We start from the raw sequence: 20,779 nt of genomic DNA on the forward strand, positions 1-20,779 counted from the left end.
GATCAGTGAGTGGATAGTGTATGTGCATCTGCTGATGTGAAACTTGGAGGATTACCTATGGCAGTTGGTTTGATGGGTCTTTATAGAGGATTTCATGCAATTCCCGGTGCTGCAGTGCTGCTGGCTTCAGAAACTTCGAGAGCAACTTGCGGATGAAACTCCGTATCTACAAATTTGTATTTCAGAAAAGATTTTAAAAATTACATTTAACCTAGAAGTAGAGTGCTAATGAGAAAGGAACAAACATAGTACATTATTACTAGCATACTGTATTGGTGCTTCCTTTAAACCAGTATCCCACATCCACAGTCAGATCCTCTGGATCAAAATATAGCTACATGTAACTGTTTGATTGATTGAATATTTTATTAGACAGAAAAGCAAACAGCACAGGTACAGTACTGTAAATTCCCTTAGCTCATAGTAAGTATCCATTAGCTCACACACGCAAATACGTGATGATTTAACTAACACTGCTATTAGTCACGGTTGTTGTTCAACCCACCGCAGCAACCTGCCACACTGCTCACCAGCAGCCTGTGTAACGTTAAGTCTCACGTAGTCAGACCTACCGTTGACTTCATCAAAATAAAAATATTTGTAAAAATAATGTGGTTACCTACCGTTTGACCTCCCGCTTCAGATGAAAATGTCAGTCACGGCATTATTGAGGCGCTGACACAGACGTTTCACGTTTACTTTTCGATTTCTCCGCCATAGAGTTAGGTTGTTCTTCATAGGATAGAGACGCAATGACCCGCCCTAAGCTGGCTCTGATTGGTTTGTATACGTGGTGCCTTTTGTTGGGTTGGTTAGATTTAGCCTCGAGGGCTGATGATTGGTTATCACATATCTCGGTCAGCCAATCGGGGGCAGAATAGGGCGGACTCACCCTGTCCCTGATTCGAACTACGGCAAGCCTCAAGCAACAAGTTATGGAAATATATCATTAAATAAAAAAATAATTATAAAGTAGTGAGAGGGGGGAAAAAGCGTGTGAAATGGCAAGTGTGGCGTGAGGCGTGTGAAGAGGTTAAATTGCGTGACTCTCACTCTCAAAGGGAGACTTGGCAGCTCTGTCCACAGCTCTGCTAGCCTTGGCGCTAACTTCCGGGGAACGATTGAGAGGCTCCACGATCCGCCATTGCTGTAAAAAAGTGGTCCATTGGAGATATCTCTTTTTCTTCTCTCAATTATTTTATTTCTATTGTTCAATATTAATCAAACTATTGTTCGTTTATAAATTTTAAGAATGGCGTTTATCTTTTTTGAGAATTAGTTCTTATTTTATTTTATTTATTGGGGTCTACAACAGATGATACAAATGTGTGTGTCAGTAAATGTGTACTAACAGAGGCGGGGGGGTGTGTGGAAATAACGGGGACAGAGCTGCTGTCAGACGATCAGCTGTGCAGCGTCATCACAAACGGACGTCGCTTCACCTGACGCTCTGGAGGAAAGGACGTCCCATTGCTCTTAAAACTAATTTCCCTGCTTCTCGTGGTTTCCTTGCGTCCCTCCATGCTTCCCTGGTGGGAGGGACTAAACGCAGGGAAACGACGCAAGTGAGGGAAGCAAGGATTTAATTTAATCGACCTGAGAAGCAGCCAGTGAAACGTCACAGATTACCCAGCATGCCTGAGAAGTACCCGTACTCATAGAGCATGCGCAACTTTAACCAAAATGCTCGTTCACATCAAGCACGTCAATTTGCGTACACGTAACAGCACCGCGCGTTCATGACAGCATGGTAATGGATTGTTGTTATCATGGATTTGATATGAACGAGGCGGCAGTTAGCAGCTAGCGGCTAGCAGGTAATGATGCTAATGTACACATCAATCGTTATGTAGGCCTACTTATATTACGCTGTAACAGGATCTAGTGATATCCAACAGAGCTTCATTTAGCATGAAATAATTATTGCACTGTATATATATATATATTTATATACAGTGCAATAAGCTTCTTAGTGCAATACGAAGCTACAGGGACGTTAATAATGTCGGTAATATTAACTTTATTTAATACAACATTTACGGTACAAGATTTAATCATTCAGCCCATGTAGTATGATAATGAATTACAGCAAACATGTGCAATATATCCATTATTACAGCTCCGTGGGATGGCAGTAAGACGATATGGATCCGTTCTTATCCATGGGTAAAGATAAACGCAACTCACATTGGTTTCTCATACAGCATCTCTGTAAACTAGGCTACGTGTATTCACTGAATTTCACTCTGCCTTTAACGGCTCGTTGTAGCTCCAATAGCTCCAGCCCCACCCTCCCTGTGAGCACAGTGTGCTCTGATTGGTCGGGACACGTAACATGAACCAGAGCCCTAGAGAGATATCTCTCTTGGGCTCTGACATTAACGTGCCGGGCGGCGCGGTCCCGTGGGTTAGATGCGCGTTCATAATGCAGAGGGAAATAACTCTCAGAATAACGTTATTAGCACATTTTTACAACTTGAGGAACGAATGTTTTTAATAAGGGCTATACAAGTGTTCATACTGGGTAGTTTATTTAGTTTAAAAAAAATTATCCAACGAGTTACAGACCACTCTTTCCCCATGTAAGTCAATGGGAAAAAGTGTTTCCGGGCCTGGCAACCAAACGGAAGTGTAGTACCGCCGTTTGGCCAGCACGAATATTTTTCATCTGAGTCCGGCGCACTTCCTTGGGGCTTGGTCGTTTCCCATCAAGCATTTAGCTTCCGCAGCCCGTGGAGAGGAACTGCGCCGCCTCGCCGCGCCTCGCTCTCAAGGCTGCGGGCGTCTTTGTCCCGCGAGATTTCAACGTCTCATGTTTGCGAGCCTCCAGAGCAAGTCGGACAAAATGACAAGCCTCCACAGTCACATGCATTCCAGGGGCCAGAGCGGGGACGTTGAGGCGCATCTTAAACTGCTGGCTAAAAATAAATGTAGGCCTAAATACAGTAGGATTGTTATTCACGTCGGTGGTAATGATGTTCGTTTACGCCAATCAGAATGCACCAAACTTAATGTGGAATCGGTGTGTAGTTATGCTAAAACAATGTCGGACACCGTAATCTTCTCTGGTCCCCTCCCCAATCTGATCAATGATGACATGTATAGCCGCATGTCATCATTTCAGCGCTGGTTGTCTTGGTGGTGCCCAGGGGCGTCGCCTGGACCTGGAAACATTCGGGGCTTAGCCCACAGTGGCGGCGCTAGTCAAATGTTCTACTGCAAGACTCCCCAAACGCACATACACAATTACGCCATCTAGTGTCACAAACGTATGCCTGCATTAGCTTTGTTACGGCAATGGATTGTGGGAGATTCTCATAGCACGTGAGGATCTCTTGAGGGTAAGGTGCCTGTATTATGTCGGTGGACAAAATGTATGTTTTTATTTTCTAAGGACAATAACGTACTGTTGTGTTTGTGTAACAAGCCCCGCTATGCAGGGTGCGATGACAGATAGTATTCCTGCAAAACAGGAGAAATGATGAACAACCAAATTCTTAGCTGCTCGTTTGGCGGGTCTTGCCAGAATTTATTATTCATTTGGCACACACAATTGTTAATGCCCTTAACCATTTGACACAACACACACACAATTGTTAATGCCCTTAACCATTTGACACAACACACACACAAAATACTTAGGATATAAACCTGGAAAATATGTAAGTACAAAATGTATAGGAGCTGTAAACAATTACATTTACTTGCATTCACTTTGATCAAAGCTCAGTTATGCTACATTAAAATAGCGACCGCCATTACACACACACGCACACAGCAACCACGAGGCAGTCTCCTACGCAGCATTGAAGACAATAAATAACGTCCAAACACCACTTCAAACACTAGGACATCGTGACACAACACTACCGTGGATTCTTATAACACTTGTGACAATATGTACACAAAACTGACCTGCAAAACAGGAGAAATTATGAACAACCAAATTCGTAGCTGCTCGTTTGGCGGGTCTTGCCAGAATGGCAAGCCAACGGCAGCACCGTCTCCACATCAGTCCGTTTACGGCAGGCGCTAATCACAACAAACCCGTTTACGGCAGTGTTAACCTGCTGTCCATTGTTAAACAGGTTTCTAAAATGATATTAAATATAAACGTAAAATTGTGATCACACACTGTGTGGGTCACATTTGTTAGTTTAATGTTAATTATTTAATGCTCACAGTCACAGCAATATGTTTTTTGTGTGATTGGCTATTTGCAGTGGCGAGCCGTGACTTTTATATCAAGGCCCTCTGACCCCCACCCCTTCCCTCGAGTTATGTCACAGCAGAGTATACTTCAGCGGAATATCAAAACAACGGCCCGGGGTGTAAAACGCATCAATGAAAAGCGACCCTCGACCACACAAAACAACACCTGTAAATAACCCTATTTGTGTTCTTTGAAATTGAAAAGGATATTGCATTGTGTTTGTTACTTTCGTTGCAGTTGTATGTCTTAAGTGTAATTTGGCATGCTTTTATTTTGAAGGCGAGTTAACGCTGTTGACAGGAAGTTGTTGTTGCTATGGAAACAAGAAAAGTTGCACAGCGGGCGGAACTTGTCATAAAGTCCGCGATAATAACACCCACCCATTTAGAGGGAAGATATGATTGGTCAATTGTACTGTCATTTGACATTACTCTCTCGTTTTAGTTACTATATAGCGGGCCCTCTGTGAATTCATAGCTGGAAGTCCAACAGCTCCTGTCTTCACAGACTCGCAGAGAGGGGCTTCTTTCATTTAACCCTTCACATTCCAACAGAAACTGAATAGGCAGATTCGAAGGATTTATTTCTTTGGAAATGTTATTTTAAATACAATTAAATCAAGTTATTTTGGTAAAAGTAATGAAAAATATAACTAAAATGTTTTTAAATATTATTTTGTAGAATATCTTAGGCCCTCACAGAGTTTTTTTAAGTTTAATGTTTCACATCGCTTATGAAAAATATACTATCACTATACGATCACTGATATTTTGTTGTTGACTGGACACTTCTTTTTTAAAAGAGATAGCATGTGAAGCAATGAAGCTCACATGTCCTTTTTATATGCTGTCCATTGAAATGCAGGAAAGTAATCACCAACTGTGAGTAAGGAATCAGGATCAACTGTGTACTACTGTAAGGTAGCTTCTAGCTTCATGTCGAACACTGACAGTAAGTCAACATTTTCCAGAGAGCTTTCTTTGAAATCACCAAGTAACGCTAAAAAACACAACATTTATATTGTATGACAAAGTGTTTATTTAATATATCTGGCTAGCTATAGCTACTTGCTAACGGTTTAGCTTACCCGCGCGATTCAAAGTAACGTCAACGTAGCTGTAATTTATGCTTTGCTTACATGTTCGCATAACTTGTACATTTACTGACAGGTACATACCTTGTTCACCTGGCTCAGGTGGTGGCTCTGGGGTTGTTGTGTGAGCCACCACTTGAGAATTGCCGTCTTTTTTATTAAAAAAATGTCTAATGTCCATCTTCAGAATCTCCGCGTCCGGGGCTGACAATTTAAAGTTTAAACATTGTCACAGAGAAGAGGTACGTACCTGTCAGCCAATAAACACGTTTATTTCCATGCAACTCTCTGATTGGTCTGGTGGCGTCGTCTTGCCTCTGTGTTGCATTCACTGAACATGGGAAATTACATTTCTGCCGTCCGTCCTATAGGTAAAGTAGGTTAATGTATTATATTATTGAGGGAGAATTTGTCCGGGGCTAAAGAAAAAACATCCGGGGCTAAAGCCCCAGATGCCTACCCCAGGCGACGCCCCTGGTGGTGCCCATCAAACAATGTGGGCTTCGTAAATAATTGGACAGCCTTCTGGGGAAAACCTGGTCTGATTAAGAGAAACGGCATTCATCCTACTTTGGATGGTGCAGATCTAATTTCGGCAAACATTTCAGGGCTTTGTGGACTTAATCCATGACAAACTGAGTTGAGACCAGGAGGCGGAGTCGCAGTCTTACACGCTTCGCATGCGCTCTCTCCTAGGCAGTCATCCATAGGAATCCCGAACCCAATAAAATACCCAATATTAACGGTGTGTGTGTCTGCCCAAGGACAATTTAAGGTAAAACCTAATAGAGGTGTCATACATAATAACCTAATAAAAGTAAATGTAACAACTACTACAGTGCAACAAAACAGGAATATTAAATGTGGTCTCTTAAACATAAGTTCTCTAGCATCTAAAGCAATATTGGTAAATGATTTAATATCAGATTATAATATTGATATATGCTGTCTCACTGAAACTTGGTTGAGACATGAAGAATATGTCAGCATAAATGAGGCCACTCCACCCAGCCATATCAATACTCATATTGCCCGAGGCACGGGCCGAGGAGGTGGAGTTGCAGCAATCTTTGATCAAGTTTACTTATCAATACTAAACCAAAATTAAATTATACCTCCTTTGAAAGCCTCGTTCATCCGACCTGGAAAACTTTGCAGCCAATCTTATTTGTTACAGTGTACCGTGCACCAGGTCCTTATTCAGAATTCTTATCAGAATTCTCTGAGTTTTTATCAACTTTGGTACTTAAAACAGATAAAGTAATTATCGTAGGTGACTTTAATATTCATGTTGACGATGATAAAAATAGCCTTACTGTTGCATTTAACTCTATATTAGATTCTGTTGGTTTCTGTCAGAGTGTAAATAAACCAACCCACTGCTATAATCACACTCTCGACCTTGTTCTGACTTATGGTATTGAAATTGAGCAACTATTAGTCGAACCACATAATCCTGCTTTATCCGACCATTTCTTAGTGACTTTTGAAGTACTGTTACTAGACTACAAAGCATTAGTCAAAAGCTCCTGCAGCAGAAACCTATCTGTTAGTGCTATAGCCAAATTTAAGGAAAAGATTCCACCAATACTTGACTCGATAGCATGTCTGCATGTAAGGGAGGAAACTTATACAAAATGTACACCACCCCAAATTGATCATGTTGTTGATAGTGCTACAGATGCGCTGCGAATAAAATTAGACTCTGTTGCTCCTTTGAAAAAGAAGAAAATAAAACAACATAGCTCCATGGCATAATGCCGAAAACCCGCAAAATAAAGCAAAAGTCGAGACAACTTGAAAGGATATGGCGTTCCACTAAACTTGAAGAATCTCGTTTAATTTGGCATATTACTCTCAATGAATATAAAAAGCACTGCGTAAAGCGAGAGCAGCCTACTACTCTTCATTAATAGATGAGAATAAGAATAATGCAAGATTTCTTTTCAGCACTGTAGCCAGGCTGACAGAGAGCCATAGCTCGATTGAGCCTTCTATTCGCATAGCACTCAGTAGTAATGATTTAATGTGCTTTTTTAACGATAAAATTGTTACTCTTAGAAACAAAATTAAGGACCTCTTGCCTTTGACCAGTATAGTGTTATCAACAGCTCCCGGAAACGTAAGTTCTAATATTACACTAGATAGTAAACTAGAATGCTTTTCAGCCATTAACCTTGAACAATTAAATTCAATGATTCTCTCTTCTAAACCATCAACGTGCATGTTAGACCCAATTCCAACTAAGCTGTTGAAGGAAGTTTTTCCATTAATTAGCACTTCTTTATTAAATATTATGAATATGTCTTTATTATCAGGCTATGTTCCACAATCATTCAAAGTAGCAGTGATAAAACCTCTTCTTAAAAAGCACAACCTCGATCCAGAGGTTTTAGCCAACTATAGACCTATTTCTAATCTTCCGTTCCTCTCAAAAATTCTTGAGAAAGCGGTCGCAAAACAGCTGTGTGATTACTTAAAAAACAATGATTTATTTGAAGATTTTCAGTCTGGCTTTAGAACACATCATAGCACAGAGACAGCTCTGGTTAAAGTCACAAATAACATTCTAATAGCCTCAGACAAGGGACTTGTCTCTATTCTTGTTTTGCTCGATCTCAGTGCTGCATTTGATACTATCGACCTGACCATGATATCCTATTGCAAAGACTAGAGCACTTAGTTGGCATACAGGGAACTGCTTTAGGCTGGTTTAGGTCCTATCTATCTGAACGCTCTCAGTTTGTACGTGTTAACGATGAATCTTCCACGCAAACTAAAGTTAGCCATGGAGTGCCACAGGGTTCAGTGCTCGGACCTATTTTGTTCACATTATATATGCTTCCGTTAGGCAATATTATAAGGAATCATTCTGTAAACTTTCATTGTAATGCGGATGATACTCAACTATATTTATCAATCAAGCCTGATGAAATTAATCATCTAAATAAAATTCAAGACTGCCTTAAGGACTTAAAAACGTGGATGACCTTACATTTTTTGATGTTAAACACAACCAAAACTGAAGTTATTGTACTTGGCCCAAAGAATCTACGAAACAAATTATCTAAAGATATACTAACTATGGATGGCATTAATTTGGCCTCCAGTGAGACTGTAAGGAATCTTGGTGTTATATTTGATCAGGATGTATCCTTTAACGCCCACATAAAATCAATTTCAAGGACCGCCTACTTCCATCTACGTAACATTGCAAAAATCAGGCATATCTTGCCTCAAAACGATGCAGAGAAACTAGTCCATGCATTTGTTACTTCAAGGCTGGATTATTGTAACTCCTTGTTATCAGGGTGTACCAAGAAGTCAGTCAAGTCGCTTCAGCTGATTCAAAATGCTGCAGCTCGTGTACTAACCAGAGTTAGTGAAAAGGGACCACATTACTCCTGTTCTGGCTGCCTTACACTGGCTCCCTATAGAACACAGGATATAATTTAAAATTCTTCTTCTCGCCTACAAAGCCCTTAATGGGCAGGCGCCATCTTACCTTAAAGAACTCATTATACCCTACTGTCCTATTAGGGCATTGCGTTTCAAGAATGCAGGGTTGTTGGTTGTCCCTAGAGTCTCTAAAAGTACAATGGGAGCCAGAGCCTTTTCTTATCAAGCTCCACATTTGTAGAATCAGCTTCCAGTTTGTGTTCGGGCGGCAGACACCCTATCCGTTTTTAAGAGTGCGCTTAAGACTTTCCTTTTTGATAAAGCTTATAGTTAGGGCTGATTAGATTCAGCCCCTAGTTTTGCTGATATAGGCTTAGTTTGTCGGGGGACATCTTACTTCTTCCTTCTCTATGTCTATACCTGTGTACTCTCATGTTCCGATTAACCCAGCTTCCCCAAATTTCTTTCTTTTTGGTGTCTATATACGCCGGGATCCGGAGACATGGATGATCCTGCGGTCCTGTGTCCTGGATCGCGAGCCCTGGATCTTGAGTCGTGGCTGTGGTCCTGGATCATAGGTCCTGGATGGATATCCTCGTGGATTCATCTTCCTATTATACACACATGCATTTCCAAACATTTGGACTACCTATGTTGCAAATGTATTATCTTTTCAATTTACACACGGCATCTATTGCACGTCTGTCCGTCCTGGGAGAGGGATCCCTCCTCTGTTGCTCTCCCTGAGGTTTCTCCCATTTTTCCCTTTAAACTGTGGGTTTTCTCCGGAAGTTTTTCCTTGTACGATGTGAGGGTCTAAGGACAGAGGGTGTCGTATTGTCATACTGATATTCTGTACACACTGTGAAGACCACTGAGACAAATGTAACATTTGTGATATTGGGCCTATATAAATAAACATTGATTGACATTGATTGATCTACTCTACTTGGATCCGAAATGCTTCTCATTTTGCGCTGTCCCCCGTTCAAATGAAACCGCCGCCAATCATATTTCCAGGCTCGCGCCAGGGCCGGGGGAGGGGTTACAAGTGCTGCATTCACTTGCACTCGGACATTAGAGATTATCTCTCATAAATGTCCGATGAGCCACAACTTTTCTTTCAAAACAAAGCTGCCAACTGGGGTGGCAGCTGGGGTGGCAAGGCATTTTTCTGAGGTGGCAGCTGTGACCCCGTGCCACCCCGTAGAACCGCCACTGCCTGGCAGGAATTTGAAGTGGAGATGGTGCAGTTAACATCTCAGACCACCTGCTCACCAGAACACCTCCAAATCAGGCTCAGGATTACAATTGACCAACATACTCTACATAACAATCCGCTTCTTTCATCTGCATGAACAAAGGACGAGAAGTTTGACACGGTGTAATCATTGACACGTGTGTGTGTGTGTGTGTGTGTGTGTGTGTGTGTGTGTGTGGTGTGTGTGTGTGTGTGTGTGTGTGTGTGTGTGTGTGTGTGTGTGTGTGTGTGTGTGTGTGTGTGTGAGAGTGAGAGAGTGACACAATCTATAGTAAAGATGAACTGCCACAGATTGCATCATGAGCTGGTAATAATTTACAAGAAAGTACTTTTTATTACTTTTGATTCTAAAACAGATAGTTGTAGTCCTAATTTGAATCCCAGAGTCGCATTTAAAACCCTTTGGTAAAGACTTTACGTACACTCTCCGCACCACCTGTTGTGAGATAGTAGTAGGTATAGGTTTGCACCTATAATACTTTTTGGGTTTTTCTTCTTCTGTCGCAAAACAAAACAGATTTTCAACATTTTCCCACATATTACTTAGAAAAAGCAACACTACATTGTTTTTATTTATCCAAATCTATTCAGCCATCATGCGTCTGTATGGCATCAAGACCAAAGGACATCTGACTGCCATACGTGGCCTACATAATAATAGGATCTTTGGTCCATTTTATGCAAAACAGTAGACCTGCAATAAAAATGAATTTCCTTTCACTAACCTGCTTTCACTCCGTAAATAAACATGCCTTTGATTTGCTGAACAATGCTAGGCAAATAAGAAGCTTAATATAGTTGAATGTTTTTGTTATTATAGCTCTTTTTCTGCAGGTGAGTTATAAGAGCCGTCAGAAAGATAATAACTGCGAAAAGGTCACGACCTGAGTTGAAAAGCCTCAGTCCTCTGATCTCTTCTCACCATGAAACAGAGGATGGACACGGGGGGAGGGGGCTGGTTTAGTGTCGGGGCCATGCAGAGTCCACCTGGGCTTTTGCTTTGAAGAGAGAATCAATTTCTCTCACTCTACAAATGATAAATGCTGCTGTTTGTTCTTCACTCTTTCACATATTTGTATGTGTAGACATGCATTTTTCTGTCACACACACACACACACACACACACCCACACACACACACACACACACACACACACACACACACACACACACACACACACACACACACACACACACACACACACACACACACACACACACACACACACACACACACACACACACACACACACACACTCACCCAAACACATAAACTATCACAGACTTTATCTGTCTAACCCTCTCTTATAAACATGCCTTTGACCTTATTTTGCAAGAGGTGGTAACCTCACAAGACACCTCGGGTTCATCAGGTGCTGCTCCAAACACCTTCTCCGTAAATAAAAACTATAATAAAGTCAATTACAACTATATAATCACATTTAAATTAAAATAACAAACAAAGATTAACTGAGTAAATGAAGAACAGTTACATATATTGCTTTATGTATCTGTTTGTCCCTCCTGTTTTGAAATCAAGTGTTCAATCCTCCTTAATCTGATCCTCCACAATCACAATCAAGGCCTTGTGTATTCCTCACACCAGAACTTCTGTTAAGCTTTAATGTAATGTTGCCATCTGGTTATTCCTTTCTTCCCTCTTTGATCTATAAAAACTTAAACCATAAAGATGTCGGACACAACGGCTGCAACAACCACCTTAGAAACATGTGTTAGACATTTGCAAAGCACACTTTCCTTTTCTGTTTCTTACTTTAGCGGTGACAGGACTGCTCTTCTATCACTCACAGGGATAAGTTAAAAGAAGTAGGCTTAAAGGAATAGGCTTACTTGGTTTGTTACCAAGAGTAACAGTATTAAAAAAAACAGATACCATTTTTTCTGTGAAATATAAACAGGCAGAATAAATGTAGTTTATCATTTTTTTGTATGGATTCAATAAATGGAATATAACATCAGAGCTATAAATGCTTTATGTGTCCCACAGTGGGGACATTTACAAATATAAATATGTAGGCTGACACATGTGTGTGATGATAGAGTAAAACACACACATGTGATAAAAGTATACATGGTAAAAGCAAGAAGCAGATATATGTCTTATTAAGTAACATTACTATAATATATAATCTATTTAATACATAACATTAATAAATAAAGTGTATACTGCACAACATGATAATTAGTCAGTTTAATACGTAGCAGTTGGACCTTTTTTATGTTCAGGCATTGCAAGCCAGCTGTTTTCACAAGTTGTGTTCTCAACTAAGAGGCTGTCCAACAATTAATTGAAAGGGTAAGTCAAGTCAAGTAAAACTCGTTTTTTGTGTATTAAATCTATTTATATTAAATTACAATTACAAACATACTGTTGTTTAAAAAAAAGAAAATCATGCTTTTTCCCAGATTTAGCTCCTAGCTCATTTCCATCTGTAGTCCCATGACGTTCTTCCCACCTCTTTCATTTATACACAGTCCCTAACTGTCTCCAGATTCTTGCTCCATATTTAGTGGATGGACAAAAGAGTGTTATTGATCCTCTCCCCCAGCTCTTGGAGAGAAATCAAATATTCCAGGTCAGTGTCAAGGGCCCGCAGCTCTTCCTTATGCATCCGTCCACCATGACATCACTGAGCAATTACACATTTGGTGCGCTGACTTCACATATTCACAGACCTTTCCTTGTTTATTGCTCTGCAGGAGAAGAAACATGCAGAAGAGGCAGTAATGGTGGAAAAATGGACTACATGTTGATCTCTACAAAAGCCAGAGGGTTTGAACTCAACATAACGAAATACACCCAAAGAAATCCCTTGAAACCATCTGTTACAAACATTACACAAAAACATACCAACTGAACTTTATTTAAAATGTATAAGACCCACAAACATGATCCTCCTGTGTAAACATGCCTAGCAGTCAAACTCTGCTCTTGTAACATGCTAAAAAGGAGTTCAATGATAACAAGAAACAGAGAAGGAGATGTAGAGAAGAGAAGGGGGATAACACGTATTCAAATGGCCACATAAAAAAATAGAAAGGCAGGAAGAGGCCCACGTTCAGACCAGACAGACTGTCACACATGTTTTCATTTAACCCTTTACAAGATGTGAGGATATTGCAGAAGAAAGGAGAGAATAACATCCATCCCTGCTAGAATACTCGCTTGTTTTGGTTGTTGCAATCACCTTTACAAATGAAATTATTACAAAAAAGCACACACCTAATAAGGTGCTGTCACAACCATATTGATAAGATAAGAAGATTGTTTTGTCTTAAAGAAACATGAAAAGGATATTTTTTATTTGAGAGGAAAACAAACAATAAGAATACATACAATATAAGGAGTAGTGGGGTTCGGCTGAAAGGGGACTGAATGTGCTAAACACAGATGGGAACGATCCCTCACATCACTTACATTAGTGGAAAAAGAGGCTCGATACAGTGAGGAGTGGGTGTGCACGGCCATGCCTGAACACACAAAATGGGGTGCAGGGGAGAAAGACCCAACAGTGGAGAGAAAGAGAGAGGGGTGGAGAGGGGGGATGGCAGAACGTTAAGGAGGGAGAGCAGGGAGGAGAGGAAAGTTTTACAAAGTGTTTGTCAGTCCCCCTCAGTCCTGAGCACTTTGAGAAACAGATAGGGGACAAGGAGGGCGAGCCTTGTTTCAGGTATGTGTGTGTGTTTGTATGTTCATGCATTTATGTGAACGTTTGTCAATCTGTCTATGTGGTATTTATCTATGACAAAACACTTGATGATGATTGAGTTCTTTTTTTGTGTAAGCTTTGTTTTTTCTCCTGCCAGTCAAAGGGTAATTATTGATATGTTCCCCTCATTTTGGGGCCGTGTAGGAACCGTTAACAAAGCTGGCATTCATTGCAAGTTTTTTTTCACTTCTTTTTGAATGCTTGCTCTCTGGATTCCCTGTGGTTTAAGACCCCTAAGAATGTACCTCTCTGCAGGCACATTTCCAAAACAAAGTTAGTAAGCTGCTTGTACCTCTGTCTGGTCGTTTGCCAGATGTTCTCTTAGGATGTGCGAGCAGTTGGATTTTCGCTAACATTTTGTTGGTACATCCTGTACCTAAACATAAGAGAGGACTTTTCATTTATTAGATACAGAGAGTCCGCTGTCAGTTTGCTGTATTTGTTTAATACGAAATGAAAAAACAGTCAATATAGTCTCATTACAAGATAACAAGAATAGAAAATTGTTGATTTGTGTATAAAATCGTATTTTGATTGTATTTACTTTGTCTCTTTCTTTGTCTCTGTTAGATTACTGTGAAGATTTGTCAACTTTTTACCATGCGTGCGGTGCTAGTCTTCCTCTTGTCTGCCCTCATTCCCCTCTCTCACTGCCAAACACATGACCCCTTCGCCTGGCTGTACGGCCCGCATAGCCACAGATTTGGCTCCCTGCTGGGAAACACAAATGGAGGGCAGTGCCCAGATGAGTGTGACTGCCCCCCCACCTTCCCAGTCGCCATGTACTGTGACGGGCGGGGCCTGACAGCCATGCCCACAATCCCCTCCCGTGTGAAGTACTTGTACCTGCAAAACAATGCCATCACAGCTGTGCCAGACTCAGCTCTCGTAAACGCAACCAATCTGGTGTGGCTCATGATGCACGGCAACCAGCTGACATCTGGCTCCATTGGCGAGAAGGTAAGCCTCCATCTGGTCCCAGTCAGATCCAGACACACACGTGAGCTCAAGGCATGAAAGGGGAATGCTGCTCTTGTTGTCAGATGGCAGGCAGGCGGCTAACAGAACGTAATTAAGTAAAAAGTCATGCTTTTATTGCTGCAAATGTGATTTAATAAAGGGGGAATTTTTAAATAAATGTAGACATGAGGTTACTTGTCTGAAATTAATTAAAATGATACTGCATTTTTCTTTCTGCTACAGCATACACATGTGTTCAGTTTATGTCCTGTATTCTGCTTTGAGATAAAAGGGAGACATTTATAGGTTTTGGTTTATGATAGCTTTATTAATCCATCATAATAAAGATAGATCTGTTCCTACTCAATGTATAAGGAGAACCTTTTTCTCATACAGCCAATTACATTACACAAAAACGTTGTATCATAGGCAGACAGTTACACTGTTCCACAACCACTCCCTTTTAGTGATTGACATTTTGATTTTCTAAATCGTTCTACTATACAGTGCTATACATAAAAGTTCCACAGTACTTGTTGATTTTCACAACTGCAATTCTTGTATCTAAAATATGCAGTTCATTGAGTTCCCTTTCCTCTTCACATCTCCTTCTCTGAGACAATGAATATTGTTTAACATCCAAACAGTAGCTACCAGCATTAGCTTCTGACCTAACTAACATGAACCTGAATGCAAATACATTTACAAGATACTGCTTACAATTAAAAACATAAAAAAATGCCACTGAAACTTTTCCTGACTGCAATAAAAGGGATTAACCCATTGAGATTCTTTCACTTAATTGTCTTCGTCATTTTGCAGGCCTTTATGCAGATGGAGGGACTGGAGCGTTTGTATCTACAGTACAACAATCTGACAGCCTTTCCCTCCAACCTCCCTCGCACCTTGCGAGACCTCAGAATCGACCACAACAAGATTGAAAAGGTATTGTTTAGCATTATTTTGTTATTGTGCGGAGCCCTTTCTGTTATTGTTTACTGTTTTGGCCGTTCATCACAGACATTAAAAATTATTTCTACTGTTGCCTAGGTAACAACTGCAGACTTGGAGGGGATGGATAACCTCACCATCCTGTATCTCCATGACAACTCTCTCACAGACTTGGGCTCATCACTGAAGTCACTCAAATCCCTCACGCTGCTGGACATCAGCGACAACAAGTTGACAAAGGTGATTTTGTGTCCTCCTCCGTGTATCTCTTGATTTTCTATGCGATCATAGCTGGAAAAGTTTCAGCACCTTTTCTTTTAAGGGGACATTACGAAAAAGTGTATTTTCTGATTGAAAGCAGGGTCAAGGTAGGGTAGTTTTAATTGGTGGTTGGAGATATTCAGATGGGGTGCGGTACACTCTAATGAGCCTGCATGTGTCATTGTAAGGGAAGCCACATTTAAGTTTTCTGTTCTTTTTCCTTTTCTTATACCAACAGTGGATCCCTAAAATCTTATAATATAGTTATAAATTGTATTTTTAACTTGTTAAATCCCTTTGTTCCTGTCTGAGACAGCCCACAAAGTTGTCGTGTTTCACAGTTGTGGGTTGTGGGCACTCCAGGTACCCAGGTGTATGTGCAAGAGCTTTAAAAAAGCGAGTTGTTTAATATCATGCCCTCTTTAATTGATCATCCCAGGTCCCAGAGGCACTCCCCGAGCATCTGCACCAGCTCTACATGCAGTCCAACTCCATTGATTCTCTGCCAGACGGCTTCCTGGGCAGTTTCTCTCAGCTACAGTACATCAGGATAGCTCACAATCAGCTGACAGACAAGGGCATCCCTGCAAACGCGTTCAATGTGACCGGGCTGGTGGAGCTGGACCTGAGCTACAACAAACTGGAGAGAATCCCCCCTGTGAGCACCACCCTGCAGCATCTGTACCTGCAGGCCAACCAGATCAAAGGTAAAGCACAAACAGGATTCATTATTCATTAGCGTCTTTCGATGAGCACCTGGTCACCGGGTTGCGGAGCTGTTTGCTAATGTTTGCAGGTCACTGTCAATCAAGATTGATCAAACCACTGACACACAGTCCTGATAAAGCAGATTATCTTTACAAAAAAAGTAATGATCCTGATTTTCATTCAAATAAATGTCTGTTATGTCACTATGTATAGCTAGATTAAGTTAAACAAAGAATGAGTTTTGGGGCCACAGAAAATGTTTTCAATATTTAATTATTTGCAATATTACAAACTGAAAATGTTCTTCTGCCGCTTTCCCTGGTCGCACACCTTTGTCGTTTGCAGCATTAAATCAGATCACAGCCAGATAACAGAATAATGGAAAAAGCCAGATGACCGTTGCATCTAAGATAATTGGGTGCCTTGTCTTGTAGCCCTGACTTATTTATTTTTAGGACAATAGTTTATGATGCTGCCCACCGGTTGTTGTTACATTAGCAAATACAGTGTGTCCAAATCTCCAAATTTGCATAGACACAAATACACTCCTCACCATCTCCTCATCTCCCCTTTAGAGTTCACTCTGGGCAGTTTCTGCAGCACTGTGGATGTGACCAACTTCTCCAAACTACAGACGTTGCGACTGGATGGAAACGAGATCAGTCGCGAAGACATCCCGACAGACTCAGCCCTCTGCTTGCGCATGGCCAACAACATCGAGGTCTAACTGTGCCTATGAAATCATGTGTGGCCCTTTTCAGCATGCACCAACAGTGAGACACATTATACGTGTGACTTGCCAAAACCAAAAAACAGCAGGGGCGATTGCATAATTGAATAATAACAGCAGGTGCCAGCAGTTATTAATCCACTTTTCACAACAGATATTTGACAATTTTTTAAAATGTCATCAGTGTCAAGTCTGGTTTTATTTGAATAACATTTAAGTTGATCTTAAATAAAGGGAGATGAGCCCTCTGCATTATGATACAGTGTATAATCCTAGTAACTGAGATATTTTAGGAGCCATATTATATTTCTTTTTGCGTATTAAAAATGATCTGACCCTGATCCTCCCTTTATGTTGCTGTGAGGATCAATGATCTTTGTAATCTCTTCCTACAAAGCATGCCTTCCGTTGTCTGTCGGATAAGTTGTGTTATGTTTAATGTGTGTATTGTATATTTTAAAATCATTACTGTAGCTGTCGCTAAGAATGACATTCCTCTATCACTTCTCACTCAACTCCCACAGTGATGTCTTATCGCAGATGGGCGCATATTGTTATCTTTGTTATAAATGTTGTAACTGTTTCTGTAAAGAAATCCTCCTGTTTCAGAATAAAGTCACCTATTCTCTTAGAGACAGGGTGGTCATCTATGTATGTGAAATATTTCCGTACTGTAATGTAGTGAATCACACATAAAAAGGCCTTGTGAATTACCACTATTGTGTTACTGTATGCATTACATTGCTTTTTCAATTAAGTGACAAATGTTTAAAAGCCTATTACAGAATTAATAAACATTGAACACCTTAAAAAGACCACTTTACTTTTTCAACATAGTATTTTAAGTGCACTGTGCTTACTGTCTTTGTGCGTATGAGTGTGATGTTGGTTTGATTCAGTGATTGTATGGACTAATGGCTGATTGAAGAAGAGGAAACAGAGGAGCACTGTCCTACAGTTTGCTCAGGATAGAGACCGCTTTTGTTCATATTGACCTGATGCATCTATCTGTTGAATTAAGAGAAATCTAGTCACTTTCTGGTAGTTAAAAAGACAGGCACTTGCTATATTAAGGTTTGTATCAAGGAAATGAGAACTTTTACGAGACCTTTATAATACATGTATACACAAACAGTATTTTCAAAAGACTAGAGATCTTCATCCGCTCACTGATGGTGTCTTCCTGCTCTACATCCAAGTTGTTTGTGAGTGTGAATAGTTGAAATGCTAACTAATGGCATGTTTGTCGAACTAATTACAACCAACAGATAAGACAGAGGAATTCCCTTAAGAGGATGTTGGCACAAATATTGTAAGTTAATATGCAATGAACTGCAAGACAACATGAGAAGCTTTTCAAAGACTGATTTGGTTTTTATTGTGAGCTGACTGCAGGACAATAAAGGTTATCAGTTCAACCTGCAGCTGGAGAGGCAGAGCTGTCGCAGCAGGGCTGAACCCTCTGTGTGTCAGCGGTGTGATAGTCAGAGGCCACAGGAAGTCTATATTTATATTTTTCTCCATTATTATGTTTGTAACCTGTGGCCATACAGGCAGATAACGTCATACCAGGGAGTGGTTATTATAGGTTTAGTTTGTGGCCACATGTAACCAGGCCCGGACTGGCCATCGGGAGGACCGGGAGGTTTCCCGATGGCCTGGCATGTTAAGTGGCCAGCTGGCCTGAGGATTTGTTGTTGTTGTATGTATGTATTGTGAACGCAACGCTGCGCAAATGTGGGTCTGACTCTGCCTCACAGAGGGTGACTGGCTGTCTACATAATGTGGCCTGCCGACATGGCCACTTTCATACAGATCATACACTAATGCGCTCGATTGGTCTCTGTGTGTCATTCAAGCTCGGGAGGGTGTGTGTGTGTGGCGCGAGCGAGAGAGAAAGCGTGCGCACCGGTTACGTGTATTGTTGTTGTTAGCATCTGGTGCTAGCTAGCTGCGCAAACGGATATAATGAGCTGTCAACAAGGTGGAGGAGAGTCCTCTGCTATCAGACTGAGAGACTGATAACTACAGCTCAGGTGAGGTAAAGGACTGTTTAGATAGTTAACTTAGTCTAAGTTCTCTGTGGGTCTCAAACGGTTTGGTCACCATTTATGTAAACACATATTTCCATTTGAAGGGGAAGTGATGAGTAAAATATCCATGAATAATAACAAAAAAATGTTAACTAGGTGAAAAAAGTGTTGTGGATATTTTAGACTCGTCAATACTGCAAAGATGTACAATGAGAGTAATCAATAATAAACTGGTGAAAGCAAACAGTTGTCTTGTTGGTTATTTATTTGAAGCTTCAAAGGCACAGGTCTCACAGAGTATAGGATAGTCTGCAGGAGTGTGCACATGGTATAATGTGTGTGTGTGTGTGTGTGTGTGTGTGTGTGTGTGTGTGTGTGTGTGTGTTTTATAGAGGACTGTTGCTGTGCAGAAAGGAAAAGAGATAAGACGTTCTCCTGACTGTTATCTTACAATGCTCTCATAGGGAGAGCCGCATTCTCCAGGTACGGCAGGGAGCTACCGTGTGGTACAACAGGTCGAGGCCCTTGGTAGTGGCCTGGCTGGGTGTATAATTCCCGGCCTGACTTATTGTCCCAGTCCGGCCCTGCATGTAACTGACCTGAAATTGCTCACCCTGTCTGTAAGTGCCAAAAAGTCAGGGAGAACTGATGATACTGTTTTATACTTTTTCTTGTGGACCAGTGGAGTATTTAGCTGGTTAACATACTGATATTTTCCTCAGGAGTTCAAAAAAAGACAATCGATGTTGACCTACATTTGGTAGTTGACCAGAAACATAATAAATGCTGCACTGTGACTTTTGGATGTGTAAATACACAACTGTTTGACCTTTTCAACATATCAACCTAAAAGGTATGTTGCTGTTACGTTTACAAGGTGTTCATAGCCAAAAAGCAGTTAACGGAGATGAATCATTCACCTTTGCATATGAGGGAGAAAAAAACACGTTTCTAAACACTGGAGCAGAACACATTGACATTAACAGATTTACCATATACATATATTTTAGTATAGTATTTTAGTGTCTCTTTATTAATGACGTTTACCATAAGTATAATAGGTGTTTGTAATGAATGGGTTTAGCAGGGATTTTTCATTAACCTCTCTGTGTCATTAGTGTTGTCAACTGACATGATTGTGGTCACATCCTCAGGTTGTGATTATGGGTGACACAGTTGCACCCATGCTAGCAGCACAGTGATTACATGTTGTTGTCACTGACCAACATGAGATCTCTCCATCATCAGTGAGAGGACTGGCTTTAGTTGTGAAGACATGGTTACTCACCTGAGTCACACACACCCCACAGAGGAGTAAACACTTACCAGTCAGGGCAGTCTCCTTATCAATACTAATAATATAATGTTAGCATCACTGCTACACAATCTGAGGTGAAGAGTCATGCACAGTATGGGCCTGTTTTGTGGAATCATATAATT

At 40.8% G+C, this 20,779-nt stretch overlaps 1 protein-coding gene across 1 annotated transcript; it reads left to right on the forward strand.

Moving 5' to 3' along the window:
- The first annotated feature begins 13,534 nt into the window (after positions 1-13,534).
- fmoda (fibromodulin a) lies at positions 13,535-18,119 on the forward strand. Its single transcript, XM_034218348.1, has 6 exons — positions 13,535-13,657; positions 14,267-14,656; positions 15,479-15,601; positions 15,707-15,847; positions 16,308-16,575; positions 17,152-18,119. Exons 2-6 carry the CDS (start codon positions 14,297-14,299, stop codon positions 17,301-17,303), a joined length of 1,044 nt encoding a protein of 347 aa, XP_034074239.1. The 5' UTR covers positions 13,535-13,657; positions 14,267-14,296; the 3' UTR covers positions 17,304-18,119.
- The last annotated feature ends 2,660 nt before the right edge of the window (positions 18,120-20,779 follow it).

This window comes from Gymnodraco acuticeps, unplaced genomic scaffold (assembly GCF_902827175.1).
Source record: "Gymnodraco acuticeps unplaced genomic scaffold, fGymAcu1.1, whole genome shotgun sequence".
Taxonomy (NCBI): Eukaryota; Metazoa; Chordata; class Actinopteri; order Perciformes; family Bathydraconidae; genus Gymnodraco; species Gymnodraco acuticeps.

Bases quoted from the DNA above. Each gene is read 5' to 3' on its own strand.
- fmoda (XM_034218348.1), top strand. From the start codon at position 14,297: ATGCGTGCGGTGCTAGTCTTCCTCTTGTCTGCCCTCATTCCCCTCTCT. The intron at 14,657-15,478 runs GTAAGCCTCCAT...GTCATTTTGCAG, and splicing joins CTGGCTCCATTGGCGAGAAG to GCCTTTATGCAGATGGAGGG. The intron at 16,576-17,151 runs GTAAAGCACAAA...TCTCCCCTTTAG, and splicing joins GCAGGCCAACCAGATCAAAG to AGTTCACTCTGGGCAGTTTC.